General features: G+C 37.9%; 2 protein-coding genes and 1 long non-coding RNA gene across 3 annotated transcripts; 2 read left to right on the top strand and 1 right to left on the bottom strand.

Annotated features, from left to right (window-relative positions):
- The first annotated feature begins 3237 nt into the window (after nucleotides 1–3237).
- Nucleotides 3238–5464, top strand: LOC114472436 (homeobox protein Hox-A13a). The gene is made up of 2 exons (XM_028461692.1): nucleotides 3238–3995; nucleotides 4363–5464. Exons 1-2 carry the CDS (start codon nucleotides 3356–3358, stop codon nucleotides 4608–4610), a joined length of 888 nt encoding a protein of 295 aa, XP_028317493.1. The 5' UTR covers nucleotides 3238–3355; the 3' UTR covers nucleotides 4611–5464.
- A 3858-nt stretch (nucleotides 5465–9322) lies between these two features.
- LOC114472446 (uncharacterized) lies at nucleotides 9323–13978 on the bottom strand. Its single transcript, XR_003675099.1, has 2 exons — nucleotides 11424–13978; nucleotides 9323–9796 (listed from the first exon to the last, which is right to left on the bottom strand). It is a non-coding gene; the product is annotated as an uncharacterized LOC114472446 (long non-coding RNA).
- On the top strand, nucleotides 13311–15330 carry hoxa11a (homeobox A11a). The gene is made up of 2 exons (XM_028461691.1): nucleotides 13311–14192; nucleotides 14978–15330. The coding sequence occupies exons 1-2, from the start codon at nucleotides 13523–13525 to the stop codon at nucleotides 15208–15210; spliced, it is 903 nt and encodes a 300-aa protein (XP_028317492.1). The 5' UTR covers nucleotides 13311–13522; the 3' UTR covers nucleotides 15211–15330.
- Nucleotides 15331–15725: the final 395 nt, after the last annotated feature.

Here is a 15725-nt window from a genome sequence, read left to right as displayed (position 1 = left end):
GTAATAATTACAATAATTACGCAGGAATAATGGCAAATTACGCACGAAGTGTCTGAAACAATGTAAAGGAATCTGAAGCTACACGACATGTGGAGCTAAAAAAAAAATCATTAAAATTGCGAAGACCTTTGAAACACAAAGTCTCTTGTCAGCCAATAAATATCACATGCAACTTTTTTTTTTTTTTTTGCACGAGGCGTTGGCAGGCCGTTAACATTTAAGACTGAAACAGACTGAAATGTGCACACATTCAGCGACACCCTAGTTAACGGCGTTTTTTGTTTTTTTTTTGTTTTTGGGTAGTTCCCTGTATTCATGAGTGTCCGAAAATGGATGTTGTTGTTTCTTATATTAGATGATGTCCTTTGTTATGATCCTCCTAACATTAAAAAAAAAAAAAAAACACACACACACACACACACACAAAAGGACAAGTGTGTGACCGCCCTGTGGTTCCCTGCTTTCACCACAGATACTTAAAAGAAATGTAATATTTGTACAGCAATTTGCTTGTCATCTACGAGTTTGAATGTTGACAGCGTGTTTTAGCAGCCCATTAGGTACTTTAATCCAGGCTATTAGAATATGAATTTATAGTTATTTCTCATTGGCATGACTTTATTTCTTCGAATATGCTTTAAATATAATGGTCCTATTGGTCACAAACGGATCTAATAAGCTGTGGCCAATGTTTAAAAACTTTATATGATTTATGTATTTATTTTATTATTTTTGGATCACTGATTTCCGTCTCACACAAGCAGTTTAAAAGTATTTATAGCAATAAATTACAATTTATTGTAAATTTCATCAACTTGTTGATACAGCGAAAGAGGAATTTTGAGCCTCCTTTATCAATTTATCCAAGGCCTCGTACACAGTAATATTTGGGGCATTGTGCGTCTTTACGCGCGTGTGCGCGCCCATCCCGCAGACTGTGGTTATTGTATTGAGCACCATTGTGTATATATACAGGCCTATAGAGCCACCTTAGATTAGAGCATATTGTAGCCATAGATGAATGAAACACTTTTAAAGGAATTAGAAGACAAAAGATAAATATATTATTTCAAAGTTCTATTTTATTTGACTTTAAAAATGAGGACAATGCTTAACAAAATGATTCAGCAAAACATGCCGTTAAAAGCTGTCGTGTGGTTAATGATTGATGCCACTTTGTTTATATTGAAGTGTGGAAAATGCATCGTTACAGGCCTCAAGACTTCAATATATAGGCTATGTTGGTTTTATTAAAGTTTTTTTTTTGTTTTTTTTTGAGACAAAAGTCAAGAGTTCAGAGGACTATGATTCATTTGTATTTCACTTAATGCTTCGATATCACACTTTGAAATAAGTGTTGAAAAATAAACAGTATAGGACTATTTTGTGAAACTTTACACTCAAGTGAATGTGTTCTTTGGATTAAACATGATATGTGCCATAATTATGTAATAACATCCACATGCATTAAATTACAAGTATAATATTAAACTCATAATTGAAATTAATTTAAGTGTTTCGCTTTAAACATTTAAACATGAAAGCCTTGGCCTATCCTAGATTTAATCAGTGCGTTACTGAAAACACATATTTTCACGAATGGGATTTGTAAACACTCCAAGCTGTGCGTGGTCTGCTGTGTTGTTGGTTCAACACCCAATATTGACGATTAACATGCATTGTTGCCATAATCTTTAGTAATTATTGCGTTATTTTAAGTTGTAAAAAGCTTTTGGTGAATTGTGTTTTATATATCAAAGTGGATTAAGAAGCATAATCCATTCATAAGCTTTGGAAGCTTTATATGTTTTAAAAGGGAATCTCCATTATGTGAATAGTGCTGAAGTATAAATCTGTGGTGGTAACCACTGCTGAGTGAAAGCATCAGGAGATTAATATTGCTTTGCACGTATCAAACCTTTAGCCACAGGTCGTAAACACACACACACACACACACACACACACACACACACACACACACACACACACACACACACACACACGCACACACACACACACACACACACACACACACACACACACACACACACACACACACACACACACGTCCCTTTTTTCTTTCTTTGTTCAGAGCCACATGCATCATGCGTCAAAAGCAACTCCAAAGATTCTGAAATTTAAAAAATACGTGTTTTCTGTGTATTTTCCTCACGGGTTTGGGTTAAAGAGCAATACTTTCAGGCAGGCAGGCGGGGGTTAGTGAGAGTAAACGGTGGAGAAAAACGAAATGACAGTAAAAGTTAATGCCCTCCAATAGCTTTCATTGGAACAGGAATTCTCACCCCTCTTCCGCTCTATTCAAGAGCTCAGACGGTCCCTTCAAAGCCTGAATAGTCCGACAGGCTGGACGGCTAGACAGCAACTTTCAACTTGACCTTGGCCTCCAGCCGCGTCCACTGCCTTTGTAAAAAAAAACCACACACTACCAGGGTGGGAGCAGTTTTCTATTTTCCTATTGTAAACATCTCTAAAGTGCAGTATCTCTAAATGTCCACCCAAAGACTAGTTCAATCCGACTTGTCTTATTTATTTATTTTGTTCTTTAAATTAAATTGAATTAAATTAAATGGTTAAATTCAAAGAAATCCATTATGCGTTCAGAAAAAAAGGGAAAAATAACCGAACCAGCATCTCAGAGCCAATGTAATCCAAACGGAGTGCAGCTCTGTCCATATACGAGCTAGAGAAGCGTTTTTAAATACACTTCAAATGTGGAAACACAATGTTTTCACCCGTCACCGTTTTTATCTGAGATAGTTTGACATTTTTAAGCTTAATAATAATGTAAAAATACAGACATTAGTACTGCGTCGCACTCAAACACTGTATATGTTGCGTGCGTAAAGGCCACGTTTGCGCATTGATTAGTCACGTCTTAACAACTCATTATGCTATATGCGTGTCTTTAAAACATTTTCAAACTGTTGACCTTATGAAAGGTTAAAAAAAAAAAAAAAAAAAAAGGAACGAGAAGATTTGAGATGATCATTGGAGAGGAAGAATTTTAAAACATGTCTATGATCTAGATGCGTATTTTCTTTCCAAACAAACCAAACACCACATCATAGTTAAATATGAAAATGTTACAGATTAATCTGTTGAAACGTAGGTCATCTTACTTCGCCGCATTGTTCTCCATTTAATTATCTGCTCATGTTTACCGACTCCTTTGCATAGCCTGGTCACATGACCACAAATGAACCAATGAGAGCTCTGCCTCTGCGCTCTGGAGTCCCGTCAGAGCTTCTCTAGTCTTTGAGAACCAGCATATCCTTTTTTCACTCACTAGGCTTTTTTTAAAAGAGCCAGAAGCTTCAATGTTGGATGCCGTGCTATGACAACGTCACTGCTCCTCCGTCCTCGCTGGGTCGACCCGTCGGTGATGTTCCTCTACGAAAGCGGTTCCGATGAAGTAAGCAAGAATATGGAGGGTTTTGCTGGAGGCAATTTTGCTGGAAATCCATGCAGGAATCTGGTGGCGCACCCTGCGTCCTTGGCACCGGCGTACTCGTCAAGCGACATGCCCACCTCCGGTATGGGTGAGCCGGTTAAGCAGTGCAGCCCGTGCTCGGCGGCCCAGAATTCCTCCAGCGCGTCACTGCCTTACGGGTATTTTGGTTATCCGTGCAGAATGTCGCATCACAGCAGCAGCATAAAGTCCTGCGGAGCGCAGCCACCCTCCGCATATGGAGAGAAATACATGGACACGTCTGTCTCCGGGGAAGAATTCACCTCTCGGGCAAAGGAATTTGCTTTTTATCCCACTTATTCTTCTGGTCCTTACCAACCTGTGCCCAGCTACCTGGACGTCCCTGGATTGCCAACAATCAGCGCGCCTTCAGAGGCCAGACACGAGTCTCTACTGCCTATGGAGAGCTACCAGCCGTGGACACTAGCTCCCAACGGTTGGAACAGCCAGGTTTACTGCAAGGAGCAGCCTCAGCCTGGGCACATGTGGAAGTCCTCCATACCAGGTAAGAAACATCATAGAGGACACTTTGTCCCATTGGGATTAAACACATGCTCTCCATGGTCACAAAGAGGATGCACCATTGTTTAAACATGGAAATAAAGCTAAAAATATATAAATAGAATAAATCGAATTGATACTTTATTGTAAGTTTATTTTAAAGACAAATAAAATACAATTATTTCATTGATCAACTGGTATTTTCACATATTCTTAAACTTTGTTTGAAGATTTTAAAAAACTAAAATATATTAATCTGTTGATTGTTGTGTAATTGCATTTTCCACCACAAATATTTCCACTTGATTGTTACTGCTCTGTTCCCATCGTGATCTTTATACGTGTGTGTGTGTGTGTGTGTGTGTCCTCAGACTCTGTGTCTCATGCCGGTGGGGACTCGAGCTCATACCGGCGTGGAAGAAAGAAGCGCGTGCCGTACACCAAGGTGCAACTGAAGGAGCTGGAGCGCGAGTACGGTGCCAATAAATTCATCACAAAGGACAAACGGAGGCGGATTTCTGCTCAGACCAACCTGTCCGAAAGACAGGTTACCATATGGTTTCAAAACAGACGCGTAAAGGAAAAGAAAGTTGTCAACAAAATAAAAACAATCAGTTAGTTTCTTACTTTTCTACTTATTTTTTATTATTATTATTATTATTTCTGCAATGGACAATAAAAGGACAACAAAACTCTGGATCCATGGAATGGGACCACAACTTATTATTTCTGACTGAACAAGATGTTTTTTGTTTGTTTGTTTGTGTGATTTTATCGGATCTCCTCGAATAAACTGCAGTCTGAGGCCTGTGAACGCTGCACCAGTTGTGGTTTTATATTTAGGGACTCACGTTTGAAACGAGAGAATATATGTATACCAGCAGCGTGTGTGAGATTATTACCAACATTATTATTATTAATATTAATACAATATTTTTTGGCATGCTAGAAGTCAGTGATATTGCTACAGTTGTGCGCCACTGAGCTACACTTTAATCTGTGATTTTTAACGAGAGCGATAGCGGAAAGATCCGCAGGAAGTGACCGTGTTATGGATCTAGACCTTGAGAATGTTAAATATTAATCAACCCCATCTTCTTTTTTAAAACCTACTCACATGCTTAGATTATACAAGGTTTAGTCCAGTGAACCCTTGCTCTCATCTATTATCACATCCATGGCGCAATTACGATGCAGTGATAATCGTTGGGGACGTGTGTGTGTGTGTGTGTGTGTGTGTGTGTGTGTGTGTGTGTGTGTGTGTGTGTGTGTGTGTGTGTGTGTGTGTGTGTGTGTGTCCATATCATCTATAGCTTCCTTTCTGTTATGTGCGCATCCATGTGGCTGTATATAAGTGCAAAACAAAAAAAAAAAACTAAAATTTAGCATGATGTGTGTACAGTATGTGAATCTCGTATTTTTGTGTTAATGTCCGTCCCAATAAAATATGCACTTGGTTTGAATTTTATCCAACAAAAATGGGACTTTATTGTCTTTGTACAGTGAGTAATTTTAGATGACAATATTTAGAATTACATCTGTTTTGGGAAGGAGATTTTTATTTTTTATTTTTGTCACTCTTCATGTCATAGCTGTGCTAATGGGTTTACATGGGTTTGCTCTGGATTGTGTTATAAACAACGGATACAAATACTGTGTTAGCCTAAAGGTGTTTGGCCAATAGAAAAATGGTGGAGTGTGCAAAGTGAAATTAAGCCTGTTTAAATGTAGGTGGAGGTCGCCATCTAGCGACAAGATAGTGCCATGTGCACTGTTTAGATCTATGTGAGAAGAATGAGGATCACAATATCAAGAAATTGTAATGATGACAATCAAAGAAGTATTCCCAAATACACGTAAATATTTTATTTGTTCATCCAAACTATCAAAGAACATTTGAATATTGCAAAGTGTAACATTTTTCTAGCTTCTCTTATTTCACGTCATATTGAATGTAGTTTCTTATTCTTAACACGAGTCCTTCTATACGGCGGTATTTACATGCATAACAAATTAACAATGATAAATCCCCTTTTTTCCCCTTAAAAATGCATTCAAATGAAGAAGATTGATTGTTGTTTACATTTTTTTTATTTTAGGTCACTCTACCAAAAATATTTGGAGACTACACGAGTCATTGTGACACACTGGAGTTTTTTTTTTTTTTTTTTTTTTAAAGGAAACTATTACTTTTTCACATCCACTATTATGCAAAGCGACAAACTTTGCTTCATGCAAAGTTTCAACACTGAATGTAAATTTATTATTAGGGTGTTTTCCACATGATAGCAGAAAGTCTTCAAACAGAACCTGCATTCTTGTTATCTTATATTACACTACTCTCTGTAAATATATCCATTGAAATATGCATTAGCATATCACAAACAAAATACAATATTTATCATTATATAGAAGGCCTTAATAATTGACTGATTTTCAAAAGCTTTAATAAATAATTTATGGTTTTCAGTTATTTTTGCCAATTTGAATTACGATTTTTTCCCCCCCACCCTTTGCGTTTGTCGGATACAACAGTAAATTATAAAATGCCCATTCATAATATGAAAGAAAATATATATATATATATATATATATATATATATATATATATATATATATATATATATATATATATATATATATATATATATAGAGAGAGAGAGAGAGAGAGAGAGAGAGAGAGAGAGAGAGATATAACATTTTTAGGGTTCCCAAAACCCTTTTTTCCATGAAACCGAAACGGCAGTATACAGCAACGCTTTTATTTTAATCCTTGTAATTTTTTCTCATGACTTATATTATCATTACCTAAGGAAATAAAAAAAAATCTATTATATATGGTATTGTATTAAAAATACAAGTTATAATTGTTATAATAACTTTAAAATGCATATATGTCAAAGTTGTAATGATGTTTTTTTTACAATGACGCAGTTAACAAGTATACTTGTTTTTATTGTTTTTAATTTACTTTACTTCATCATCATCATTATTGTTATTATTGTTACTAATAATATAATATAATATAATATAATATAATATAATATAATATAATATAATATAATATAATATAATTAATATAATATAATATAATATAATATAATATAATATAATATAATATAATATAATATAATATAATATAATATAATGTGATACATTGTATGACTATTTATATCTATATCTGTCACATTGTTTGTAAAATACAGAAAAGCAGCTAAAAAGACACATTCAAACCTCTTCTTGTTTCTTCTAAGAAGTGTTCATGGTGACTCCATGAAGAGGAAGGACTGTACAGTAAAGTAAACACAGATGACACGGACATGTCAAACTGTCCATATACAGACAATCACCAGAGACACACGCACACGGAGCACAGTGTTACTGGGTTCCCACGCTATGTGACGTCAGCAGCGCCGGTAGCGCACGAGTCAAACAACGAGCTCTCTGATTGGAAGAGCGGTGACATCTCGTTGCAAATCGTATCCTCGTGTAGCCTCTCAGAGAAGCCCGGTCCAACCCGGGAACCGGACGGTGGGCGGAACAACCAAAGCGGAAGTAAACAGAGTGACACCTTCTGTACTGGCTGATGATTGGACGCTTGGAAGCTGCAGGACGCCTGATTGGCTTGTCGTGAACCAAAACAATCTTTAAGTCCCGCCTACAAGTGAGCAGCGGATTTGATTGGTTAAAAATACACGAGACAGGCAGGAGGGCAACGCCCAGGGATGTAAATAATATTTGTAGTAATCTGCTGCCATCTTAAGGACAGAATGAGAACTTCAGTCTGTGTGTGTGTGTGTGTGTGTGTGTGTGTTAGATCAATTATTTAAGACGTGATTAAAAAGTTAAAAGTGTAACGCTCTTGTTCAAATATAACAAAGTACTTGTTTTTGCCACTAGTGATTAAAAACCTGTCGGGTACTTAGCCCTATTATAATTATAACATCTACAGTGAACTTAGAAAATAATAATATACAATTTTAATAGGATAGCTAAATTAAAGAAGCTCTATATTTATTAGTAATACTGCGTCAGGGACGTTGTACGTTGTACGTTGAAGTCTATACGTAGGCAATACCACAACAGTGCAGCTCTAGTCAAGCATTAAAGCCCAAGATTGTACCATGATCTCCTGATACGCCATTAACTCTTTGGCCCACATTGTTTGTATTTTATTTATTTATTTTTTTTAAATATCATGAAAGCACTTGTGGAAATCTTTTTGTACCAGGCGGGGCCTAGACCCTCCATGCTCTAAGAATCCTGTGCTTATATTTGATAATCCCTTTAACTTTAAACACGAAGGCCACAAAAAAAAAAAAAAAAAAAACATGAAAAGGTGAAAAATATCCCTTTCCCCCCTTTTTTTCATCAGTATAGATGAAATTATCCTGATGGTTTTAGGTAAAATCGCACTTGTTCTGACTGTCAAAATGTAAAAAAGTATAGCTAAACATGTTGTTTTATGGGATATTATTTTTCTTCAGACGGAAATAGTGGGCAATAAGGGTTGAGGAGATGTGTTTAGAAAAACACAAAGATCGCCTCGCATGTTCAACCTTCAAGATCAAGGGTCTCCAATTTAGGGCCCAAAGCTGACCACCAGTTACATTAAATATAGGTTACAAAACTCCTTTAGCAAAAGTATTAGAACACATGTAGCATTAACGTCGTGTTTTAGCAATCAGTAAAATACATATACAGGCAAACCTTTTCAAATGGAACATACCGTCAGGCAGCCATACGCAATTGTTTTTTTTTGTTTGTTTGTTTTTTACACTAATATTGTTTTTTCTGAAAGTTCCTTTACATATTTAGGGGAAATTTAATTCTTTCATCGTTGTAGATTATGCATTTTCTGGGCCTATTTTAGACAAATTAGACAATATGTGGCCTAAAAAAGGTTTCACGCTGTGTCCAAAATAAATAGTATAATATAATTAAATTAATAAATACGACGGGGAAAAAAAAACTTGGATAATTGGACAAATAGCAACATTACATTAACATTACATACATTAGCAACTATTCAATTCTCAACCCGCCTGATAGAAGTATAAATTGGGTTAAAAATACTTTTAATTTAGGTTGTGGGGATTTCACGGATTTTTACAACAACATCTTTACAAACAGATAATGTGATATTCATTCGTCCTTAATTCATTCTTTTTTTTTTTTTAAAGGCACTCTTAAATTTCTATTCAAACAGGGCGTGAGAACTCGTTCTACGGAACAAATGTTTAACTTAACTTATAAACCCTTGGTAACCAAGAACCTCTTCTTGAATAATTAAAAGACAAAAAAAAATACATCAAAACTTCTTATTAAACATGAATAACATCAATAGCTTTTAATTTGTTCTTAATCGACTCACTGTTTTTAATATTTTCATTCAGTTGAATTATTTCTAAAATAAAAAAACACGTTGTTTGGTCCTGTCGGTTCTCTTTGGTCTTCTTGTCCAGAATTAGGTCACCAGCTTTTGCGTAAAGTTCTCATATTACTGTTGACGGTATCGCGTGGCAGCTCGTTTCTCCAGTGGTCAGCACAATATTTGGTCTTGAAAAAAAATAAATCCTTGAGTAAAACCCAAATCCAGTTCATCTCTATTTTTAATCCGCAGGTGTTGCTGGTGATGACGCCCTGTTTGGACACCTTCAATAAAGCAGTCCACCATTTTGCACAGCTCCTCTCCCTCACGCTCGTGCACGTCTGCTCCCGTTGACCGTGGAGTTGCTCAGTTTCCGTGTGGTCCCTCCGTCCCTTCTGTCGTCGCCATCGCTGGTCGGTCAACATTTCTGTCACCTGTGGATAAATCAACAGTTGTTTCTCTGAATCCAGCGCGCATGTGCTGAGACATTCTCACTCACTGGATTTTTTGGCACAATTTGCAAGTGAGAGCAAATCTCTGATTGTATCCTGTTGCAGTCTGATGACTTTATAATCCCCAGCAATGATGGCCAACTACTTGATAACAGCTCAGCCAAGACCATGTGCAACTCAAGTTCAAAATCGACTTATTTTCACGTTTAAAATGATGATGATAATTGTACATTATATATATATATGAAAAAATAATGAATATCACCTTTTTGTTGATGTGCATTTTATTTTTTAATTAAAAATAAAACAGTAACAATTATATGGTTCGTTTGCCTTAAATGTGAAATCATTGGATGCTTGATGGAGTAAAATAATCTGCTAAAAATATAATAACATTTATAATGGTCATCCTTCCTTTCGCCGTCCTGGTCAGATCCGTGCATTAAATTAAACCCTGCATTCTTAGATGAGGAAAAGGACGCTTAGCAAGAGTGGTGGTACATTTTTCAACCATAAAATGAAAACACAAACAGCCTGTTGTAAAACTTCAGGGTTTTTTATTCCACTTGAGGACTAAAACTACAGGAGGTGCTTTGCAGAGCATTGAAAGCTGCTTTTTAGCCTCGTTTACAGCCTATAGGTCCACCTGAAACGGAGTTAAACTGTACACCCAGTGCAGACGTGATTGTTTACTTGTTGTCTGACCAGGTTTTATTGCACTGGGATTAAGGCTGTTTGAATGTCGCCTTCTTTGCTCCACAAACCTATTCTTCAGACGGTCAAAATCAAGGGTTGTCAGAAGTGTTAAAACCGTATTTACGCATGTTTTCTGAAACATTTCATAGTTTATTGTAAATAATTTAAAAGTCAAGACAATGTTTTCTTGTGTATAAAACTAATTAATAAAGAAAAAGGCAAAGTAGCTATGTCAGATATTCATGCTCAACGGTCAAGGTAACAAAAATAAGTTAAAAATCAAATCAAAATAGTCGAGTTTTAACTTTTAAGCTATTTCAGTACACGCAATTTAATTATAATACTGATGTCAAATGAACATGTGACTTTTCCATGGTATTGTATTTCAGTTAAATTTCTTTACTTGTAAAACACAAGAGTCCAACATACAGTGTACAATCCTCTTTTCCTGAAAAAGCTTCTGTTTTCATGTAAATGTGACGTTTATTTGCAGTATTTTTTTTACACAGACGTTGCATTCCCACATTTGGCGTCCAAAGTTGCAACACAAAGTCTGAGTAAGTGCAATCAAATGAACTCCATCCGGGGCACAGCGGGCCCTTTGCACTCTGTGAGGGCCTCTCTCCCTCCCCCGACCTTGAAGTAGACCGCACAGACAAAGCTTTGGCTTTGAGAGCTTTTACGCAGTGCCAGACTGCCGTTTTTGCTGAGCAAAAACAGCCCAGAAAGAAAAATTTACACCACCAGCTTCTGCACTAATTTAATAAACAAATATATAAATTATAAAATGCGCTCAATCATTTGATTTCATTTGTTTTAACCTGTTTTTCTTTAAACAAAGTAACCAAAAATGTACTTGAATCTTGCAGTAGCTGATTAGATATACACGTTTTTATGCAAATATGAAGCTTACCTTAATGGTAAAACTGTTTGGTTGTTGAAAGTTGTTTGCTCCTGACTTTGAGACCGCTTGTTGTTGGCGACCATCCCATCACGCCTGGCCAGTTTTGTGGTGTCTTGTGGCTTGGGGGGAAATGCGCAGTAGAATACTAGTAGCTATAAAAACACAGGTCTGTGTAGAGCTGCCTTTAGTTTTCCCAGGTACCCTGTCCTCAATTACGGCTCGAAAGCTTCAAAACAACTAGAAGAATTTGTCTGTGAATTGCTGAAAAGGCGGAGCGTGTGATCGCAGACACATGCAAGAAAATATTTCTTAATGCAAATTTTCTAATTAATTATCCTGTGCAGGATGGCTCATAGCACTAACGTGTCTTTTTACGGCTGGGGTGCACACACAGGGTTGTAGTTACACGTAGGGCATCAGTATGTGTACTATTTCAAGGTTCTGTGTCCCATGTGCCATGAAAATCCCCCTGAATCCCTTATATTCACGTCGAGCATGTGGGGCCCGACCAGTCGTGGCATTCTTAATCCGAGCTCAGGTCTCTTGTTCACAGCGCATTAGATTCAGATGGCATGCGTTTCTAAAACAAGTTCCACGGTGGCCTAAAAGTGGATTCCCACACAACGACAAGTTTCAAATAACAAATACACATTAAAAAAACAGCACACTTGCCTTTACAACCTATTTTACGCACAAATAAGGCACATTGTTTGTAAACAGGAAACATCCCGGGATGTGTTTATGACATTCTTTAGAATATAAATGCAGTGTAACCATTTCTAAAACTCACTTGTTACACATTGACACATACTAAAATTGTTCCAGTGATCAGCTTCTGTGGGAAATTAAATGTCAGTGCGTAAAAACCCAGTTTTAACGATATTTACGCATATGTATTTTATATTTTTTTTGCCAAACAAATGGGAAGACATCAAACGCACTACACCATGGTGTAGTGAAGAATAAAAACACCTTTCTCATACATTTTTAGAGTCCTTGTTCTTGTATAAACTAGTCCTGAGTCAATTTCTATAAAAACGCAATAAGAAAGCCGTGCGTAAAAAGGACATGAGCGTCCTTTTGACGCACAATGTTGTAGCTTTTGGTGCAGTCTAAAAAAAAAAAAAAAAATGTAATCCAATTATAATATGTTCATTAACCCGCACAAACATATTTGTATTATTCCCCGAGTTATTCATGTGACTCAAAATAAATGGCTCCACTAAGAACAAAAACTCAGTTAATTGAATAATACATTAAAAGCTACGTACTTGTTGCTTTGTGCACATGCACTTCACGCACAGTCACTGTCATTTCCACTGCCTAAACGGGCTTTATAATATATGATAATAATCGTTTTTAATCTGGAAGTGTCTTATTTACGCACAAGGCGGTAGTTGAAACATTCGCTTATATACCATGACTCCAATAACCAAATGCCCACTGAGCAAAATGCTAGCTGTAAAACAACCAAAGGATGATGACTCGGACATTTCGAAATGCTGACTTTCCTGTCTCCTTTCTGTAATTCAGTATTTCTATACCAAATTTATATTTATATATAAAACATTATTTCTATACCCTTATAAACCATTATTAATGCACACACCATTATTTAACCTTATTAGGTATTTGTCTGTATAAACAATACTATGTAGTTTTGTAAACATATATACACACATTTATATTCCAATATTCAACCATTGGTTGATATCACATTCCAGCTCCGTGACTTTGTTTCTTGTTGAGGACATTTTTGTTATCATGGCGCACCTTTATGGCACGCAGACACACGTCTTCTACTCCCACAGACACACGCGCGCGCGCGCGCACACACACACACACACACACACACACACACACACACGGAGAGACGCACGCGCGCGCAGACACGCGCTGCCTGAAAACTGTCAATTTCTGCCGTGTGGTCACGTGACCGCCTTCGCCGTGCAGTGGATGGAGATGGCTCTCTGCGTCAGCCTACGTCTCCAAATTTTTGCTTAGCGAACCTGCTTCAAAGAGGCAAGAGCTACGGCGCTTCACAGCCATGTTCAGGGCGGATATAGAGGAATCATAGGAATCCTAGATAAAGACTACGATAAACTACTATGATGGATTTTGACGAGAGGGTACCCGTCGGATCGAATATGTATCTGCCCAGCTGTACTTACTATGTGTCAGCAGGGGCAGATTTTTCCGGTCTTCCCTCGTTTTTAACTCAAAGCCCGTCCACTCGCCCCATGACATACTCCTACTCCTCCAACCTGCCGCAGGTCCAGCCCGTCAGAGAGGTGACGTTCAGGGACTATGCTGCCATTGACGCATCTGGTAAATGGCCGCACCGGGCGAACTTGCCCCAATGTTACACCAGCGCTGAGGACATGGTGCACCGGGACTGTCTGTCGGCGCAAACCACCGTGGTTGGTGACATGTTTGGTAAAAACAGCCCAGCCGCCGCCGCTGCTGCCTACCACCACCATCACCACCACCACCACCACACGGGTGCTGCTTCTGCTGCCTCCAATTTCTACGGAAACGTGGGCAGGAATGGCGTGCTGCCACAGGCTTTCGACCAGTTTTACGAGACGGCGTACGCGAACGCGTCCGAGAGCTCGTCCACAAACGGCTACAGCGGAGACAAAACGGCGACAAAGCCGCCCAGCTCTGCGCCCGAGGACGCAGCGCCGTGCCGGGACACAGAAGCAAAGGAGCAGCGGGATGAAACCAGCAGCCCTGAGTTATCTTCCGGCAACAATGAGGAGAAATCCAGCAGCAGCAGTACGTATATGAAAGTCAGCACCTCGGTTATGGGAGAAAGTTAGCAATCGTGTGCGTTGCTGTTAAAATTTTTATATGCTGTTTTATAAGCATATAAGGTTTATAGAGGGCCTGTGGACCCCCCCACCCCCCCAACAAAACTTTGTTATAAACTGCAGGATCACGTGTTTGGAATTGAAATTGGCCATGAAAAACAACAGACATTTAAAAAAAAAAAAAAAAAACTTTAACACTTACACAATGTTCTCAAAAGAGCACAAATGTGGACTTGAAGTAAGAAACAAACATGCGTAAATTTTTCTTTTTTTCCCTTTTTTTCACGAGTGCTCGTTTCACGCTCTCATTGCTTTAAAAGAAACCTTGAATGTATGACAGGGGTGCACATATATGGGCTCACATATGTAGTTTGTGTTCCCACTTGCACATTTATGTGTTCTACAAAAAAAAAAAAACCCACAATATTACCATATTCTTATTACAGTTACTTTGGTTTTCAAAGTGAACCTGCTTCCATTTGCTCTGACAGGTCAAAGCCCAAGTACATGGTCTGTAGCGAGCCAGCAGGGAATGGTTTGGTAATCCTTCCACTGTAATATAATATCAGTGTGTATGACAGTTGAAATATAGAAAAGAGAAATATGTTTTTATGGCTTCGTGTAAAGGAAATCCGCTCATGCTTAATGCAAATTCCAGTGCTTATAAATCTTTTGTTGGGTCTATATAATATATTCTAATAGTTACTATGAACTGAATTGTGATTTCTTTTCCAAATGTGTGCCTTCCAGGTGGACAGAGGACCCGCAAGAAAAGGTGTCCTTATTCCAAATATCAAATCAGAGAACTTGAGAGGGAATTCTTTTTCAGCGTGTACATAAACAAAGAGAAACGACTGCAACTTTCTCGGATGCTGAATCTCACCGACAGACAAGTTAAAATCTGGTTCCAGAACCGTCGCATGAAGGAGAAGAAGCTGAACAGGGACAGATTACAATACTACACGTCGAATCCTCTGCTTTAAGCCGCCTAACACACACACACACACACACACACACACACACACACACACACACACACACACACACACACACACACACACACACACACACACACACACACACACACACACACACACACACACACACTGTACAATGTGTGCCACAATGGCGCGACAGCAGCAACGACCCATGCTCAATGGTTAATTTCAAGTTCGAGGACAACACTCATTTGAAATTGTGAAAGAGGGGTCTTGAACTGACGAGTCACGAAACTTGATGTCAACTCTCGTGGAAAGGATTTATTAAAAAACTATTCTCACCGCGCCTGAAAGGCCTGCGAAAAATAATCGTTGTGACTCTTACAACAGGACGCCATGTGTGTGTTTTTTTTCTTCAATCAGAATCCAACGTATCGAACAATTAACCGATTGACGGGACTTGTGTATTTTGTAATCAAAAGATTTATTTGAGGGTTTTTTTCTCTCTCTTTCTTTTACAATCAGCAATATGGTGGAATGTGTCTGTTTATGTGATGTTA

Source organism: Gouania willdenowi, chromosome 11 (assembly GCF_900634775.1).
Source record: "Gouania willdenowi chromosome 11, fGouWil2.1, whole genome shotgun sequence".
In the NCBI taxonomy this organism is placed as follows: domain Eukaryota; kingdom Metazoa; phylum Chordata; class Actinopteri; order Blenniiformes; family Gobiesocidae; genus Gouania; species Gouania willdenowi.
Note: the sequence above shows the minus strand (reverse complement) of the source record. Positions and strands in the feature narration are given on the sequence as shown.

What these genes read in the sequence shown, in the direction of transcription:
- LOC114472436 (XM_028461692.1), top strand. Translation starts at nt 3,356, where the DNA reads ATGACAACGTCACTGCTCCTCCGTCCTCGCTGGGTCGACCCGTCGGTG. An exon ending in GTGGAAGTCCTCCATACCAG is followed by an intron (nt 3,996 to 4,362) that starts GTAAGAAACATC and finishes GTGTGTCCTCAG; the next exon opens with ACTCTGTGTCTCATGCCGGT.
- hoxa11a (XM_028461691.1), top strand. Translation starts at nt 13,523, where the DNA reads ATGATGGATTTTGACGAGAGGGTACCCGTCGGATCGAATATGTATCTG. An exon ending in GGAGAAATCCAGCAGCAGCA is followed by an intron (nt 14,193 to 14,977) that starts GTACGTATATGA and finishes TGTGCCTTCCAG; the next exon opens with GTGGACAGAGGACCCGCAAG.